The 17,416-nt window shown below is 53.1% G+C and overlaps 1 protein-coding gene across 2 annotated transcripts in view; it reads right to left on the bottom strand.

The window, feature by feature from the left end:
- Window positions 1-17,416, bottom strand: part of LOC135504201 (CD276 antigen-like) — an 86,838-nt gene that overhangs the window by 48,712 nt on the left and 20,710 nt on the right. The window contains exons 3-4 of one of the 2 annotated variants that reach the window (XM_064922562.1): window positions 14,297-14,647; window positions 10,102-10,398 (exon numbers count right to left, since the gene is read on the bottom strand). In XM_064922562.1, coding sequence (XP_064778634.1) covers window positions 10,102-10,398; window positions 14,297-14,647 — 648 coding nt within the window. Of the gene's footprint in view, window positions 1-10,101; window positions 10,399-14,296; window positions 14,697-17,416 lie in introns of those variants that run through there. The other variant, XM_064922553.1, reaches the window with a different exon arrangement.

The raw sequence follows: 17,416 nt of genomic DNA, 5'->3' as shown, positions 1-17,416 counted from the left end.
ATACTGCTGTTTTCCTCTTTTTCCAAAGGCTTCATTAATTGTATTTAAAGTAGCCCTGTAAAAAAGTTGAGTGGAGAACAACACTGCCATGTTTTGTTTTTAGCTTGCTTTCGTTTGCTTACTTGTTTTTTTAGGCTTGCGTAAGCTCTGCGAGCAGGGCACTGGCAGGTACCAATTTAGAAGGCAACACATGTCAGGAACAAGCACCCAGAACAGATAATAACACAGAAAAGGGAAGAGGCTAGCACAAACGTAATGAAGGAAAAACACAGCAGAGGTTTATACGGTCTGCTCCAAATGGAATATATACTGTATATCTCTTTTTTAAACCTTTATTTAACTAGGCAAGTCAGTTAAGAACAAAGTCTTGGTGGCCTACCCCGGCGAATTGTTCGTCGCCCTATGGGACTCCCAATCACAGACGCATGTGATACAGCCAAGATTTGAACCAGGGACTGTAGTGACGCCTCTTACACTGAGAAGCAGTGCCTTAGACCGCTGCGCCACTCAGGAGTCCTGAAAAGACTGTGCTTGGACTGCCCATTAGCACCTCTGTCTCTTCTGCCTATTACGAGTCATGTTGGAGTGTGCATGGAGCTATTGAGGCGTGGATGTGAATGGGAAAGGGAGCGAGATGTAAAGTGTGTGTTTGAGAGAGAGGAAGAGAGAGAAACAGGGAGAGAGAGAACGTGAAAGAGAGAAAAACAGGGAGAGACAAACAGGGAGAGAGAGAGATAGAGAGAGGGGGGTAGATAGAGAGGGAGAGGCTGAGAGAGAGAGAAAAACATGGAGAGAGAGAGAGAGAGAGAGAGAGAGAGAAAGACAGTGAGAGAGAGAAACAGTGAGAGAGAGGGGGGAAACATGGAGAGAGAGCGATGTACTGTAATTCTGGTGGAGTGAGTTGGCCCTTTCGGAGCAGGGGATGAGGCCTCCCATGAAGTTGATGGAGCAAAGCATATTGGACGAGCTCAGCAGCACAGCTTGGGTGATCTCCCTCTGTCACCCTCTCTTCCTCTGTCTCCCTCACTTCATCCATTTACAATACCTTTACATTTGAGTCATTTAGCAGACTTTCTTATGCAGAGCAACTTAGAGTAAGTGCATTCATCTTAAGATAGCTAGGTGGGACAACCACATATCTCAGTCATAGTAAGTTTTTTAAAAATCTGAATAAAGTAGCTATCAGCTAGTAGGGGGGGGAAAGTCAGGTTGAGATTGTTAGTCCCTCCCTCCCTGTCAGTGACTCCATCTCCCTGCCTGTCAGGCCCTGGTGCCACAGCTCAGAGCTTAGCAAACACTCTCTGCTCTCATCTCCATCTCACTCTCTGTCATCAGCCCAACCCTCACTCCCCCTCTCCCTCTGTCCTCTCTATCTCGATCTTATCCTGCTGCTGGGAGCTGCGAGTGCTGTGCCAGCAGTGGAGTCGGGCGGAGAGACAATGGTGCTCTCATCCGCTGAGCAGAGAGACAGAGGGCCTGGGCAGTGACAGGCCTAAAGCCCCCACCGCCACCACAGCCATCTCTCATCTCCCACAGTAGAGATCTAAAGCTCTGCATTCTGCCAGCAGCTGTAAAAATGATATTAGACAGACAGCATGTCCATAAAGCTCAAAGGGCATTATTATTTTTTCAGGATAGCAAAGTGGCCGAGAGGTTGGGCAGGGAGGAGGGTGTGGGGGTGGGGGGGCAGAGGTGGTATTTAGTCTGAGACTGAGCTGCTCAAACTGCCTCTGCTGCTTTCAGCCAGGAGGATGGTAGTATAGCCAAGCAGGCTGGGGAGGCAGAGGAGGCAAAGGAGGGAGAGGAGGCTGAGGAGGGACAGGAGGCTGAGGAGGGAGAGAGGAGGTTGAGGAGGCTGAGGAGGGAGAGAGGAGGCTGAGGAGGGAGAGAGGAGGCTGAGGAGGGAGAGAGGAGGCTGAGGAGGGAGAGGAGGCAGAGAGAAGGCTGAGGAAGGAGAGAGGAGGGAGAGGAGGCTGAGGAGGGAGAGAGAACGCTGAGGAGGGAGAGGAGGCTGAGGAGGGAGAGAGGAGGCTGAGGAAGGAGAGAGGAGGGAGAGGAGGCTGAGGAGGGAGAGAGAACGCTGAGGAGGGAGAGAGGAGGCTGAGGAGGGAGAGGAGGCTGAGGAGGGAGAGGAGGCTGAGGAGGGAGAGGAGGCTGAGGAGGGAGAGGAGGCTGAGGAGGGAGAGAGGAGGCTGAGGAGGGAGAGAGGAGGCTGAGGAGGGAGAGGAGGCTGAGGAGGGAGAGGAGGCTGAGGAGGGAGAGAGGAGGCTGAGGAGGGAGAGAGGAGGCTGAGGAGGGACAGGAGGCTGAGGAGGGAGAGAGGAGGTTGAGGAGGCTGAGGAGGGAGAGAGGAGGCTGAGGAGGGAGAGGAGGCAGAGAGAAGGCTGAGGAAGGAGAGAGGAGGGAGAGGAGGCTGAGGAGGGAGAGAGAACGCTGAGGAGGGAGAGGAGGCTGAGGAGGGAGAGATGAGGCTGAGGAAGGAGAGAGGAGGGAGAGGAGGCTGAGGAGGGAGAGAGGAGGCTGAGGAGGCAGAGAGGAGGCTGAGGAGGGAGAGAGGAGGCTGAGGAGGGAGAGAGAACGCTGAGGAGGGAGAGGAGGCTGAGGAGGGAGAGGAGGCTGAGGAGGGAGAGGAGGCTGAGGAGGGAGAGGAGGCTGAGGAGGGAGAGGAGGCTGAGGAAGGAGAGAGGAGGGAGAGGAGGCTGAGGAGGGAGAGAGAACGCTGAGGAGGGAGAGGAGGCTGAGGAGGGAGAGGAGGCTGAGGAGGGAGAGGAGGCTGAGGAGGGAGAGGAGGCTGAGGAGGGAGAGAGGAGGCTGAGGAGGGAGAGAGGAGGATGAGGAGGGAGAGAGAACGCTGAGGAGGGAGAGGAGGCTGAGGAGGGAGAGGAGGCTGAGGAGGGAGAGAGGAGGCTGAGGGAGAGAGGAGGCTGAGGAGGGAGAGAGGAGGCTGAGGAGGGAGAGGAGGCTGAGGAGGGAGAGGAGGCTGAGGAGGGAGAGAGAACGCTGAGGAGGGAGAGGAGGCTGAGGAGGGAGAGGAGGCTGAGGAGGGAGAGAGGAGGCTGAGGAGGGAGAGAGGAGGCTGAGGAGGGAGAGGAGGCTGAGGAGGGAGAGAGGAGGGAGAGGAGGCTGAGGAGGGAGAGAGAACGCTGAGGAGGGAGAGAGGAGGCTGAGGAGGGAGAGGAGGCTGAGGAGGGAGAGGAGGCTGAGGAGGGAGAGGAGGCTGAGGAGGGAGAGGAGGCTGAGGAGGGAGAGGAGGCTGAGGAGGGAGAGAGGAGGCTGAGGAGGGAGAGAGGAGGCTGAGGAGGGAGAGGAGGCTGAGGAGGGAGAGGAGGCTGAGGAGGGAGAGAGAGGCTGAGGAGGGAGAGAGGAGGCTGAGGAGGGACAGGAGGCTGAGGAGGGAGAGAGGAGGTTGAGGAGGCTGAGGAGGGAGAGAGGAGGCTGAGGAGGGAGAGGAGGCAGAGAGAAGGCTGAGGAAGGAGAGAGGAGGGAGAGGAGGCTGAGGAGGGAGAGAGAACTGAGGAGGGAGAGGAGGCTGAGGAGGGAGAGAGGAGGCTGAGGAAGGAGAGAGGAGGGAGAGGAGGCTGAGGAGGGAGAGAGGAGGCTGAGGAGGCAGAGAGGAGGCTGAGGAGGGAGAGAGGAGGCTGAGGAGGGGAGGCTGAGGAGGGAGAGGAGGCTGAGGAGGGAGAGGAGGCTGAGGAGGGAGAGGAGGCTGAGGAGGGAGAGGAGGCTGAGGAAGGAGAGAGGAGGGAGAGGAGGCTGAGGAGGGAGAGAGAACGCTGAGGAGGGAGAGGAGGCTGAGGAGGGAGGATGAGGCTGAGGAAGGAGGAGGAGGGAGAGGAGGCTGAGGAGGGAGGAGGCTGAGGAGGCAGAGAGGAGGCTGAGGAGGGAGAGAGGAGGCTGAGGAGGGAGAGAGGCTGAGGAGGGAGAGGAGGCTGAGGAGGGAGAGGAGGCTGAGGAGGGAGAGATGAGGCTGAGGAAGGAGAGAGGAGGGAGAGGAGGCTGAGGAGGAGAGAGGAGGCTGAGGAGGCAGAGAGGAGGCTGAGGAGGGAGAGAGGAGGCTGAGGAGGCTGAGGAGGGAGAGGAGGCTGAGGAGGAGAGGAGGCTGAGGAGGAGGGAGGCTGAGGAGGGAGAGGAGGCTGAGGAGGGAGAGGAGGCTGAGGAAGGAGAGAGGAGGGAGGGAGGCTGAGGAGGGAGAGAGGCTGAGGAGGGAGAGGAGGCTGAGGAGGGAGAGGAGGCTGAGGAGGGAGAGGAGGCTGAGGAGGGAGAGGAGGCTGAGGAGGGAGAGAGGAGGCTGAGGAGGGAGGAGGAGGATGAGGAGGAGAGGAACTGAGGAGGGAGAGGAGGCTGAGGAGGGAGAGGAGGCTGAGGAGGGAGAGGGAGGCTGAGGGAGAGAGGAGGCTGAGGAGGGAGAGGAGGCTGAGGAGGGAGAGGAGGCTGAGGAGGGAGAGGAGGCTGAGGAGGGAGAGAGAGGCTGACGCTGAGGAGGGAGAGGAGGCTGAGGAGGGAGAGGAGGCTGAGGAGGGAGAGAGGAGGCTGAGGAGGGAGAGAGGAGGCTGAGGAGGGAGAGGAGGCTGAGGAGGGAGAGAGGAGGCTGGAGGCTGAGGAGGGAGAGAGAGGCTGAGGAGGGAGAGAGAGGCTGAGGAGGGAGAGGAGGCTGAGGAGGGAGAGGAGGCTGAGGAGGGAGAGGAGGCTGAGGAGGGAGAGGAGGCTGAGGAGGGAGAGGAGGCTGAGGAGGGAGAGGGAGGCTGAGGAGGGAGAGGAGGCTGAGGAGGGAGAGGAGGCTGAGGAGGGAGAGGAGGCTGAGGAGGGAGAGAGGAGGCTGAGGAGGAGAGAGGAGGCTGAGGAGGGACAGGAGGCTGAGGAGGGAGAGGGAGGTTGAGGAGGCTGAGGAGGGAGAGAGGAGGCTGAGGAGGGAGAGGAGGCAGAGAGAGGCTGAGGAAGGAGGCTGAGGAGGGAGAGGAGGCTGAGGAGGGAGAGAGAAGGCTGAGGAGGGAGAGGAGGCTGAGGAGGGAGAGAGGAGGCTGAGGAGGGAGAGAGGCTGAGAGGAGGCTGAGGAGGGAGAGAGGAGGCTGAGGAGGCAGAGAGGGAGGCTGAGGAGGGAGAGGAGGAGGCTGAGGAGGGAGAGGAGGCTGAGGAGGGAGGGAGGCTGAGGAGGGAGAGGAGGCTGAGGAGGGGAGGAGGCTGAGGAGGGAGAGGAGGCTGAGGCTGGAAGGAGAGAGGGAGGAGAGGAGGCTGAGGAGGGAGAGAGAGGAGGCTGAGGAGGGAGAGGAGGAGAGGAGGCTGAGGAGGGAGAGGAGGCTGAGGAGGAGGAGGCTGAGGAGGGAGAGGAGGCTGAGGAGGGAGAGAGGAGGCTGAGGAGGAGGAGAGGAGGGAGGCTGAGGAGGGAGAGGAGGCTGAGGAGGGAGGCTGAGGAGGGAGAGGGAGGCTGAGGAGGGAGAGGGAGGCTGAGGAGGGAGAGGAGGCTGAGGAGGGAGAGAGGAGGCTGAGGAGGGAGAGAGGAGGCTGAGGAGGGAGAGGAGGCTGAGGAGGGAGAGGGAGGCTGAGGAGGGAGAGGAGGCTGAGGAGGGAGAGGAGGCTGAGGAGGGAGAGAGGAGGCTGAGGAGGGAGAGGAGGAGGCTGAGGAGGGAGGGAGGCTGAGGAGGGAGGCTGAGGAGGAGGAGGGAGGGAGGCTGAGGAGGGAGAGAGGCTGAGGAGGGAGAGGAGGCTGAGGAGGGAGAGGGAGGCTGAGGAGGGAGAGAGGAGGCTGAGGAGGGAGAGGGAGGCTGAGGAGGGAGAGGAGGCTGAGGAGGGAGAGGAGGCTGAGGAGGGAGAGAGAGGCTGAGGAGGCTGAGGAGGAGGGAGAGGAGGCTGAGGAGGGAGGAGGCTGAGGAGGGAGAGGAGGCTGAGGAGGGAGAGGGAGGCTGAGGAGGGAGAGGAGGCTGAGGAGGGAGAGAGAGGCTGAGGAGGGAGAGGGAGGCTGAGGGAGAGGAGGCTGAGGAGGCTGAGGAGGCAGAGAGGAGGCTGAGGAGGGAGGAGAGGCTGAGGAGGGAGAGGAGGCTGAGGAGGAGGCTGAGGAGGGAGAGAGGAGGCTGAGGAGGGAGGGAGAGAGGAGGCTGAGGAGGAGAGAGGAGGCTGAGGAGGAGGCTGAGGAGGGAGAGGGAGGCTGAGGAGGGAGAGAGGAGGCTGAGGAGGGAGAGAGGAGGCTGAGGAGGCAGAGAGGAGGCTGAGGAGGGAGAGAGGAGGCTGAGGAGGCAGAGAGGAGGCTGAGGAGGGAGAGGAGGCTGAGGAGAGAGGAGGCTGAGGAGGCAGAGAGGAGGCTGAGGAGGCTGAGGAGGCAGAGAGGAGGCTGAGGAGGGAGAGAGGAGGCTGAGGAGGCAGAGGGAGGCTGAGAGGGAGAGGAGGCTGAGGAGGCAGAGAGGAGGCTGAGGAGGCAGAGAGGAGGCTGAGGAGGAGAGGCTGAGGAGGCAGAGGAGGAGGCTGAGGAGGCAGAGAGGAGGCTGAGGAGGCAGAGAGAAGGCTGAGGAGGCAGAGAGGAGGCTGAGGAGGGAGAGGCTGAGGAGGCAGAGGGAGGCTGAGGAGGCAGGAGAAGGCTGAGGAGGCAGAGAGGAGGCTGAGGAGGCAGAGAGGGAGGCTGAGGAGGGAGGAGGAGGCTGAGGAGGCAGAGGAGGCTGAGGAGGGAGAGAGGAGGCTGAGGAGGCAGAGAGGAGGCTGAGGAGGCAGAGGAGGCTGAGGAGGCAGAGGAGGCTGAGGAGGGAGAGAGGAGGCTGAGGAGGAGAGGAGGCTGAGGAGGCTGAGGAGGCAGAGAGGAGGCTGAGGAGGCAGAGAGGAGGCTGAGGAGGGAGAGAGGAGGCTGAGGAGGCAGAGAGGAGGCTGAGGAGGGAGAGAGGAGGCTGAGGAGGCAGAGAGGAGGCTGAGGAGGCAGAGAGGAGGCTGAGGAGGCAGAGAGGAGGCTGAGGAGGCAGAGAGGAGGCTGAGGAGGCAGAGAGGAGGCTGAGGAGGGAGGCAACCTGCCTGGGTTCATACAAGGGCTGCTGCAGCTGCTGCCTCTTGTCATCGTCCTTGGACGCTGGATGCCAGGCATCTCTTTGTGTCTGTTCCAAGTTGGATCCTACTGTATCCTGTTGCTACATCCATCAATATCCTACTACCAACACACATTGTGGTCTCTCTCCCAACAGCTGTTGAACCAACACATGATACGGTCAGTTAGGGCTCAAGCGGGACATGACCTCTTCTAACCTGCAGATATTTCAGTTGTAAATGGCAGTATTGTGTATGTAGTATTTTGCCAGGCAGGTGTTGTGTCATGGGGGAGGTACTACTAGTAACAGTGGTGCTAATGATGATGTCATGGTTCACAAGCATAACTTCTTAACCCATACCGTCTCAACACATGGCTTCACACGCGCCCCACACACTGTTCGGTGCAGTTAGGGGTTCATTTTCTCCAAATTAACCTTGTCAAACTATTTCTTTTCCCAGGGGGAGAGTTGTATTACTATTGTAATTTTCAATCAGAGATTGAGGAAAGTGTGACATTTTTATGTGCTTATTCTCTCTCCCCACTCTCTCTCCCTCTCTCCTTCTCTCCCTCCCTTCCTCTCTCTCTCTCTCTCCCCTATTGGGTGGGGAATAGTCCATTTGGAATCTTAAGCAGATTTCACCCCTCCCTATAATAGGATTGTCAGTCTGGTGTGTGGTGGGTGCAGTGCTGTGATTATCCAGTATATGTACTATATAAACTCTGCTAGGCACACACTCAGAACAGTTCTGCTAGGTCAAAATTAATTACAGAAGTTGTTAAGCATACAGCAGCTGTTGTAAACAAATGCAAATACATTTTCATATCAAACAAGCCCCTTGTATCTCGGCACACAAAAATAAATCTGCCACTTGTTTACTAACAAGTTAGGCCATCATCAAGCTGTGCTGGTTAGAGTAAGATACATTAATATTCTCCAACTAGCCCCAGAGCGCTCAGATCCTGGCCACTCCATGGCTTTAATCAACAGCTTTGCAGCTTTGTCTCTTGGTTTGTTCCATCCTTTCTCTCTCTCTCTCTCTCTCTCTCTGTTTCTCTCTCTCTCTCTCTCTCTCTTCTCTCTCTCTCTCTCTCTCTCTCTCTCTCTCTCTCTCTCTCTCTCTCTCTGTTTCTCTCTCTCTCTCTCTCTCTCTCTCTCTCTCTCTCTTTTCTCTCTCTCTCTCTCTCTCTCTCTCTCTCTCTCTCATCCCTCAGCCTCTCTTTCTTCTTGGCCGGTCTATTGTCTTTCATAGGTTGACTCCGTTATTCTCCGTAGCCTAGCCTTGTTTTTCTCTAGGACAGCTTCAGAGCGTGGGTAATTCCTTTATTTCCACCGAGCTGAACAGATCACTTTTCGTTATCAGCGGTTTTCTGCGCTCGGCACAAACTGTCTCTCTGTGGAGAACAAAGGCTTTCCACTAGTCTAACAGAACAGGTGTTCTGCTGGGTTTCGGGTTGGATGAGGAACAACTGCTCAGTCTGTGAGGAACTCTTCCTTGACACACAGACTGACGAAGATCACAACCATACCTAGTTCTCGATCCTTTCATACTGCTTCAGATCATCGGTCCTATGTCCATTTCCTCCTCTCCTCTGTCAGGGTTCACCTCTATCTTCCCCATCACCTCTATAGATCTGGACCACTGAAATAACTCTATGATCTGAACCAGTTCACCGCCTGAGGGAACGTCTAGAATGCCTTAGACAGGCACCTAATCAGTCTTACGTTCTCTATAAAACAGAGAGCATATCTATGCATATAAGCGTATCTATGTCCTTTACTAAAACCACAAGATGCAAGTGTCTCTAGTAGTTCCACTTTTCTAAAGTCTACTGCAACATGTGAACAGTAATCGTACTGTGGGCTTAACAGCAACACTTGTTCACTCCTTCATGTCATGTATCTTCCTACTGTGGATTTAGCAACATTGTAATACACCGGAGGCCTTGTCATGACTGTAGAGTGTGGAGCTGTGGAATAGGCCATCGGGCTCAGGGCCCTGTCGGCCCCAGCAGCACGGAAACAGCAGTCATTTCCCAGCCCAGCGGAGCAGCACTCACCGACCTGACCTAACACGCACGCACACACGCACACACACACACACACACACACACACACACACACACACACACACACACACACACACACACACACACACACACACACACACACACACACACACACACACACACACACACACACACACACACACTCCCTGACCCGGGCGTAGGGTGACCTCCCCCTCCCTAGCTCTGCTCCAGCAGGTCCCGGCCACCTCTTCTTATTTATGAGCCATTTCACACAGCCCTGCTCCCGTTAGAGAGCCAGTCTTGGCCAGTCTTGGCCCGTCAGACACACTAAACACTCCACACGCTAAACATCACGTACACCAGTAAGGCAGCCAGGGGACATGGGGTCGGGGGCTGGGGATAGGACAGAGAAGACCCCAGGGCCACCACACAAGGCCACCACCCACACAGCCCAGGAAGAGATTACACCACTCACCCGAAAAGAGCAATGTAAACATATTGACCCACTTCCTGGTTGGCAGACATTGGCTGTAGCTTCAGCTGAGAGACAGGCTAGAGCTGGGAGTCTGCTCTGTAGGCTGTACAGCTGCTGCACCACCATTACTTCCATTTAGCTCTAATATTATTGTATATCCTTTATCACCTTCTAGCATCACCAAATGTCAGATGAGTAGTTATTTTAGTTTCATAGGAATCATCTGGGAAATAATTACCCACTGATGTGATTTAAAGATGTGCAGAAACTGATGGTTAGGCTTATTGGAGCATAATTGAACATTTCATTATTTTCCCTTCAGTTCTGTGGAGCTCTGAACAGCTAGCTGAATATTCAAGGCATAACATTTGACTAGCGGATTGATTTACAAATGCATACAAGACTTTAATAGGCAGCCGTGCTCCTGTGTGACTGAAAACAAGATTATCCTGAACTGGCAACATTAAAACACTGTGGGAAGTCTCTGAATGTTAGCTGGTTTACTTTCCAGAGGCTAGGGCCTTTGTCAGGGAAGACAGACAGCAATGGGGAACACAGACACACAGATTCACACAGACACACACATAGACACACACACCTGTGATGGTGACGGAGGCGTGGCCGTCCTCACCCAATAATGGGTTGGTCAGTCTGCAGCTGTAAGTGCTATTGGGCTCCAGGGTGACAGTCAGGACACTGCGCATGCTGAACAGCCCCTCCTCATTGGCCACCAGGGAGGTGGTGACGTTGTCCGTCAGGTTGTGCCCGCCCCCGTCCTGCCACAGTACGTCAGCCTCAGGGTAGCCACCGTATGCCACGCAGGTCAGCGCCACGTTGTCACCTGGCCGCAGGTTAGAGTCCGGCTCCAGGGTCACCAGAGGCTTGGAATAGGGGGCTGAGGGGGGAGAGAGGGGGAGAGAGGAGGGGAGAAGAACAGACACACACAGAATTTTTGCCAAGTCACCAGAAACTTGGAGTAGGGGCTGAAGGGGTAGGGGGAGCAGAGATATACAGAGTTTTAGTCAGATTATCAGCAGTGAGGGACACCGAGGGAACTGTTTGACATGATTCCCATTAAATTGTTAATTACATTTAGGGAGCTTAGCATAACATCGAGCTTAAGATCCCAGAGACATCATCTGCAGCATATCCTGGTGCTCCCTTCTGTCCTCCTCCATCTCTTCCCTGGAGAGAGCCACGGCTATGAGCCAAGCCGCCTCACAATACAACGCAACCACCACAGCCTGGCCCGGCCCGGATTGCGGGCCTGGGGGAAATAGGCACGGCTCCGAGAATTTGGGACTGCTGTGCTCTGTTCAGGGGTTTGGCAGGGGGGGGCGGGCGGTGAGGAGGTGAGGGGGGTGAATCCTCAGCCTGGAATGAATTCACTGCTCTCCAATCCCCTGAGCTAAAACACAACCAGAGAGGCGGCGGGCAGAGAGAGGAGGCTGTATTCCCTGAGCCAATCATAACACAGCAAACAATGGGGAGGACAGGGAGGGAGAAGAAGGAGATTAAATAACTTCATGCGGGTTGCCTTTTGAAAAGTGGGCTCTCTCGCTCTCTCTCTCAGCACTAAGACGGAATGTCAGCCTGCCACTAACCTCCCTGGCTATCCATTTGACTGACAGGCAGATTTCCACAGAGACCCGTCATTTTCTCAGAGCACTGTGCGAAGGGAGCTCTATGATGTTAACTGTAAATGCCAGCTAAAAATAATACATCTACGAATCGAATGCATGAAAAGAGGCCAATTTGTCACTGTTTGAGCGACTGTGTCAGTGTTCCCCTTTCTCTACCCAGACTAGCCAGCCAAGAGGAAACCTGTTGAACGTTAACGCTGCTTAATGCACATACATCCTTAGACAGGAAAGGCCCAATTTAACAACAAAACATGGACATTAGTGGTGAGGGAGGGAGGGAGGAGTTCACCAACAACTGTGTGTGAAGTCATAAAGAATAATTCTAAATAAAAGTGCACTCAGTTGTGATGATGGTCCTGTGAAGGAACAACCACCTGCATCACAGAGCTGCTGGTAACAATCAATCTTGTCAGGAACTAATAATCAAAGCCGGTGATTGACCACAACCAGAGGACCACAATCAGGAAGTGTCGACCAAACACGTTATTGTGCATCCCTGACGGAACTAAGTGTTTCATGACCAATTTCTGTGTTGTGTTAGGCATCTGTGTTGTGTTAGGCCTCATGGGTGGAATTATTTCATAATTGATAAACATGTATTTAAAAAAATTCTAAAGGATAATCCGGTGTTTCTATGTTAAACGGTTTTGTTATAATTCAGTCTTCTGTGATGGACAGTCGTGGCCAAAAGTTTGGAGAATGACACAAATATGAATTTCCACAAAGTCTGCTGCTTCAGTGTCTTTAGATATTTTTGTCAGATGTTACTATGGAATAATGAAGTATAATTACAAGCATTTCATAAGTGTCAAAGTATTTTATTGACAATTACATGCAGTTGATGCAAAGAGTCAATATTTGCAGTGTTGACCCTTCTTTTTCAAGACCTCTGCAAACCACCCTGGCATGTTGTCAATTAACTTCTGGGCCACATCCTGACTGATGGCAGCCCATTCTTGCATAATCAATGCTTGGAGTTTGTCAGAATTTGTGGGGTTTTGTTTGTCCACCCGCCTTGAGGATTGACCACAAGTTCTCAATGGGATTAAGGTCTGGGGAGTTTCCTAGCCATGGACCCAAAATATCTATGTTTTATTCCCCGAGCCACTTAGTTATCACTTTTGCCTTATTGCAAGGTGCTCCATCATGCTGGAAAATACATTGTTCATCACCAAACTGTTTCTGGATGGTTGGGAGAAGTTGCTCTCGGAGGATGTGTTGGTACCATTCTTTATTCATGGCTGTGTTCTTATGCAAAATTATGAGCCCACTCCCTTGGCTGAGAAGCAACCCCACACATGAATGGTCTCAGGATGCTTTACTGTTCACATGACACAGGACTGATGGTAGCGCTCACCTTGTCTTCTCCGGACAAGCTTTTTTCCGGATGCCCCAAACAATCAGAAGAGAAAATGACATTACCCCAGTCCTCAGTAGTCCAATCCCTGTACCTTTTGCAGAATATCAGTCTGTCCCTGATGTTTTTCCTGGAGAGAAGTGGCTTCTTTGCTGCCCTTCTTGACATCAGGCCATCCACCAAAAGTCTTCGCCTCACTGTGCGTGCAGATGCACTCACACCTGCCTGCTGCCATTCCTGAGCAGGTACTGGTGGTGCCCCAATCCCGCAGCTGAATCAACTTTAGGAGACGGTCCTGGCGCTTGCTGGACTTTCTTGGGCACCCTGAAGCCTTTTTCACAACAATTGAACCGCTCTCCTTGAAGTTCTTGATGATCCGATAAATGGTTGATTTAGGTGCAATCTTACTGGCCCAATATCCTTGCCTGTGAAGCCCTTTTTGTGCCAAGCAATGATGACGGCACGTGTTTCCTTACAGGTAACCATGGTTGACAGAGGAAGAACAATGATTCCAAGCACCAAACTCCTTTTGAAGCTTTGAGTCTGTTATTTGAACTCAATCAGCATGACAGTGATCTCCAGCCTTGTCCTCGTCAACACTCACACCTGTGTTAACAAGAGAATCACTGACATGGTGTCAGCTGGTCCTTTTCTGGCAGGGCTGAAATGCAGTGGAAATGTTTTTTGGGGATTCAGTTCATTTGCATGGCAAAGAGGGACTATGCAATTAATTGCAATTCATCTGATCACTCTTCATAACATTCTGGAGTATATGCAAATTGCCATCATACAAACTGAGGCAGCAGACTTTGTGAAAATTAATATTTGAGTCATTCTCAAAACATTTGGCCACGACTGTATATAAAGTGTAATATTGGGATGCAAACTCAAAATGTAACACATTTCAACTCTATATCTGACATGGTACAGGTGTCTTCTTTTTTAAAGCCAATAACCATGTGTGTGAGGTGTATACTTTTGTTTCAAAACAGATTTGCTTAAGACTCCCAAGAAACACTCTGTGTGACCCTCATTTAGCAGTAAAAGGTTAAAGAGGGGACTCTACTTCCTGCATGTGAAGCCCTTCAGGTGTCTCCTTCTCCTCACCTCCCTTTCAACCGTATTGGAGGAAACAAACCAATATCCTCATCCTCCGACCCTCTTCTCCAAAGTGTTTTAAGACAGGATTCGAGGATAGATATATAGAGAAAGATGTGGTAGCTGCAGGCCAAGCATAGATTCATATCTCCCTATCTAAATTTGAGCACCAGTTGTCAGAGCAGGTCACAGATCACTGCACCAGTACATAGTCCATCTGTAAATAGCCCATCCAACTACCTCATCCCCATACTGTTATTTTTTTTTTGCTCCTTTGCACCTCAATATCTCTACTTGTACATTCATCTTCTGAACATCTATCACTCCAGTGTTTAATTGCTAAATTGTAATTATTTCACCACTATAGCCTATTTATTGCCTTACCTCCCTCATCTTACCTCATTTGCACACACTGTATATATACTTTTATATTGTGTTATTGACTGTATGTTTGTTTATTCCATGTGTAAATCTGTGTTGTTGTTTGTGTTGCACTGCTTTGCTTTATCTTGGCCAGGTCGCAGTTGTAAATGAGAACTTGTTCTCAACTGGCCAACCTGGTTAAATAATGGTGAAACAAATTTTTAAAATGGTTCAGCTTTCCCAGTCTGAAGTCGTTATTGTAAAACTCAAAAGAGAATGTGTTCTCAACGACTTACCCAGTTAAATAAAGGTAGAAAAATTAACAGACTCACCTGCTACCTGGAGCAGTAGGGCTGCACTACCGTAGGCCTCCACCCTGACAAAGCAGGTGTAGCTACCCTCGTCGGCCACCCGGACCCCCCTCAAGAGGAGCGAGGTGTTGCCCGTGCCCAGCTGGGAGGGGTACAGGCTGGTGCGGTTGGCATAGCGCTCTCCCTGGTCTGCCAGCTGGTCCTGGCTAGCCCAGTAGCTGTGCACACTGCGCTTGGTGTCCGTCAGCTGCCAGAAGACACTGAGGTCAGACAGGTTGAAGGGAGAGGCGTGGCTGAAGGAACAGTTGAGGGTGGTGTCCATGCCGTACAGCGCAACCACTGGCAGCTCTGGGACTTGCACTTCTAGGACAGCTAGATAGGAGAGAGAGGAGAGAGTGAGTATGTCAATAACAGCAAACATAGACCTGTGTGTTTAGCCATGTAGTGGAGAGAGATGTCTACATAAGCTTTAGGGAGATGAATGAACTGCAATAAAAAGGTAGCTCCTAAATATCCACTTGTAGCCAGTGGTGAGTTAATAATCTAGACAGTGGTCTGTCTGGTGAGAAAGAACACTCTCTATCTCTCTCCAGAGTGTACTGTCTCCCTCAACACAACACGGGGCTAAGCTGCTCAATGGTGAGTGTGATTTGTTTTGTTTTAATGCGGAAACCCTCCTTAAGGCATCTGATCTCCACATTGCTTGTCTAGACTGGACGCTCCTCTCCTCTCCTCTCCTCTCCTCTCCTCCCTCTCCTCTCCTCTCCTCTCCTCTCCTCTCCTCTCCTCTCCTGTCCTCTCTGCAGCCAAAAGCAGGCTTTGCATAATTATTCTGGCTTAGTAGCCATCTCAGACACCACAGAGAGAGGAGGCTACAGCTAAACCATTCACAATGTATTCCTGTCTCCACTTCTACAGGTCTGGTTGTGTGATGAACATCAGGACAGAAAAAGCCATTCCAACACCTGGAATCCCCCTGAATCTAGTGTGATGCATCCTATACTAGACTGCTGCTATTCTTTATGAGAACCTCTTCTGTATTCGTGTCTTTCAGATTTAATAACAATCACACACTTCTGCATGAAATAATTGTGATTGAGGTGTAACAATTGATTTCCCAATTATCAACAAACAACACTTTCATCCAAGTGCAATCCGTGGATGAGGACGCTCAATCAAGGCAAAGATATTTTGGTAGACACAGCCAAACCTCACAGGAGAGACCCAACATTCACCAATATGCCCCTGTTCATCTATAGGCACACTGCCACCTGCTGGATCTTCATGTAACTACAGGCCAGAGAAAACATTTGCCAACACCTTTAACATCCAAAACTATACCATCCACCCCATCCATAAAACCATGGAAACAGAAGAACAACAAGCCCCAGTAATTAACAAACACAAGAATGTCATTCTAGGTGATACACTACAGTTCCTCCCAACCCCCGTGAAAATCACATTACTGACAACACAGTGGTGTGATGTTTTTCTTCAGCCCCATAATGTGACTACACTTCCTCTGCTGTGCCACAACACAGTCGACAATCCAATCCAGTAATCATGGCATACCATTACAGTAGCAGGGTTTATTGTAGGGTGGTATGTCTGTCTACCAGACTAACGTTCTAGTAGTTTGTGCATGTGTGTTTTTGTAGTGCTTTCTGGGTAATGAATAGGCAACAGGCAGGACTGCAGCGGAAGTGACGGCCCCCACAGAGGCATGCACACAGAGGAGGGAGGAGACACAGCAATTAGATCACTCCCAGAGCAGACCGGAATGACTCACTCCAATGGGTTCACAGAGGAGGAGAGAGCGGAGGGAGAGAGAGGTAAGAGGGAGGTAGGGGGAGAGAATGGGAGAGGGGAGAGACGGGGAGAGAGGGCAGGTAGGGTAAAAATGATGGACAAGAGGGGAGAGGAAGGAGAGTGAGAGGGCAGCTTTGAGCGTGCACTTAAAGATAATATCAGGAAACAAGCCAGGAGGGGAGAGCACTGCAGCCCATCGCTAATCCCCTAACTCAGGACAGGGCCCAAGTCAGGCAAGAGATAAGTACTCATCCCTCTCTCCTTCGATCTCTTTCTCCCACCTTCTCTAACCAGTGACCCTCTTCTTGGTGCCAGTCTGGTGAGGGTGCAGCAGGACATTGGGGCAGCATGTTAACACACTGACAGACTGAGAGCAGCAGGAGAGCACAGCGTTTCACATCCACTTCACTGCACCCAGAGGGGAGAGGCTGTTAGCTCTGACGTCATGGAAACTGTGAGTAAGCATCTGATGTCCTATTCCTTCAGAGGTGAAACACGGAGGGGGAAAACTGGTATTGTTTCTGCTTTTAACCTCTAGATATCTCCAACAAACACAACCACATACTGTAGTATTTGTGATAACTCCTTTGGTCTAGGGGGTTGTGGTTGAAAAAGTGTATTGTGAGAGGTGGTGTCTCCCTGTTTGAGGGAGGAGGGCTAAGGGCTCTCCCCGCCCCCTGAGAGGTGATAAAGAGATGCTCAGAGCAGAGAGTGGTGGAGGGAGGGGACAGCAGGGCAGATTTACACCCTGCACTTTGTGTTTATGGGCCCGGCTCTGTTTGAGTGCCTGTGAGAGAGACAGAGCCGTGCACTTTCACAGCCGACATGAAATAAACTCATTAAAGCCCCGTGAGCGCTGGCTGGCACTCTTCCCTCAGAGCGGAGCGCCACGCAGGCCGCCACGCAGGCAGACATGCAGGCAGGGAGACAGAAAGACACGCAGAGAGACAGACAGACAGACAGGCAGGCAGGCAGGCAGGCAGGCAGAAAGAGGCAGGGAGGGAGGGAGCAGGGAGGGAGGCAGGCAGGCAGGCAGAAAGAGGCAGGGAGGCAGGCAGCAAGGAGGGAGGCAGGGGGGAAGGGAGGGAGGCAGGCAGGGAGGCAGGCAGCAGGGAGGGAGGTAGGGGGGAAGGGAGGGAGGCAGGCAGGCAGCAGGGAGGGAGAGGCAGGCTGCAGGGAGGGAGGGAGGGGCAGTCAGGTAGGCAGGGCTGTCTCTTCAACCCCTCTGCTCCCCTCATCCCTGAGCTGTCTCTTCAACCCCTCCGCTCCCCTCATCCCTGGGCTGTCTCTTCAACCCCTCCGCTCCCCTCATCCCTGGGCTGTCTCTTCAAC

This window comes from Oncorhynchus masou, chromosome 2, assembly GCF_036934945.1.
Source record: "Oncorhynchus masou masou isolate Uvic2021 chromosome 2, UVic_Omas_1.1, whole genome shotgun sequence".
NCBI classification, from domain to species: domain Eukaryota; kingdom Metazoa; phylum Chordata; class Actinopteri; order Salmoniformes; family Salmonidae; genus Oncorhynchus; species Oncorhynchus masou.
Note: the sequence above shows the minus strand (reverse complement) of the source record. Positions and strands in the feature narration are given on the sequence as shown.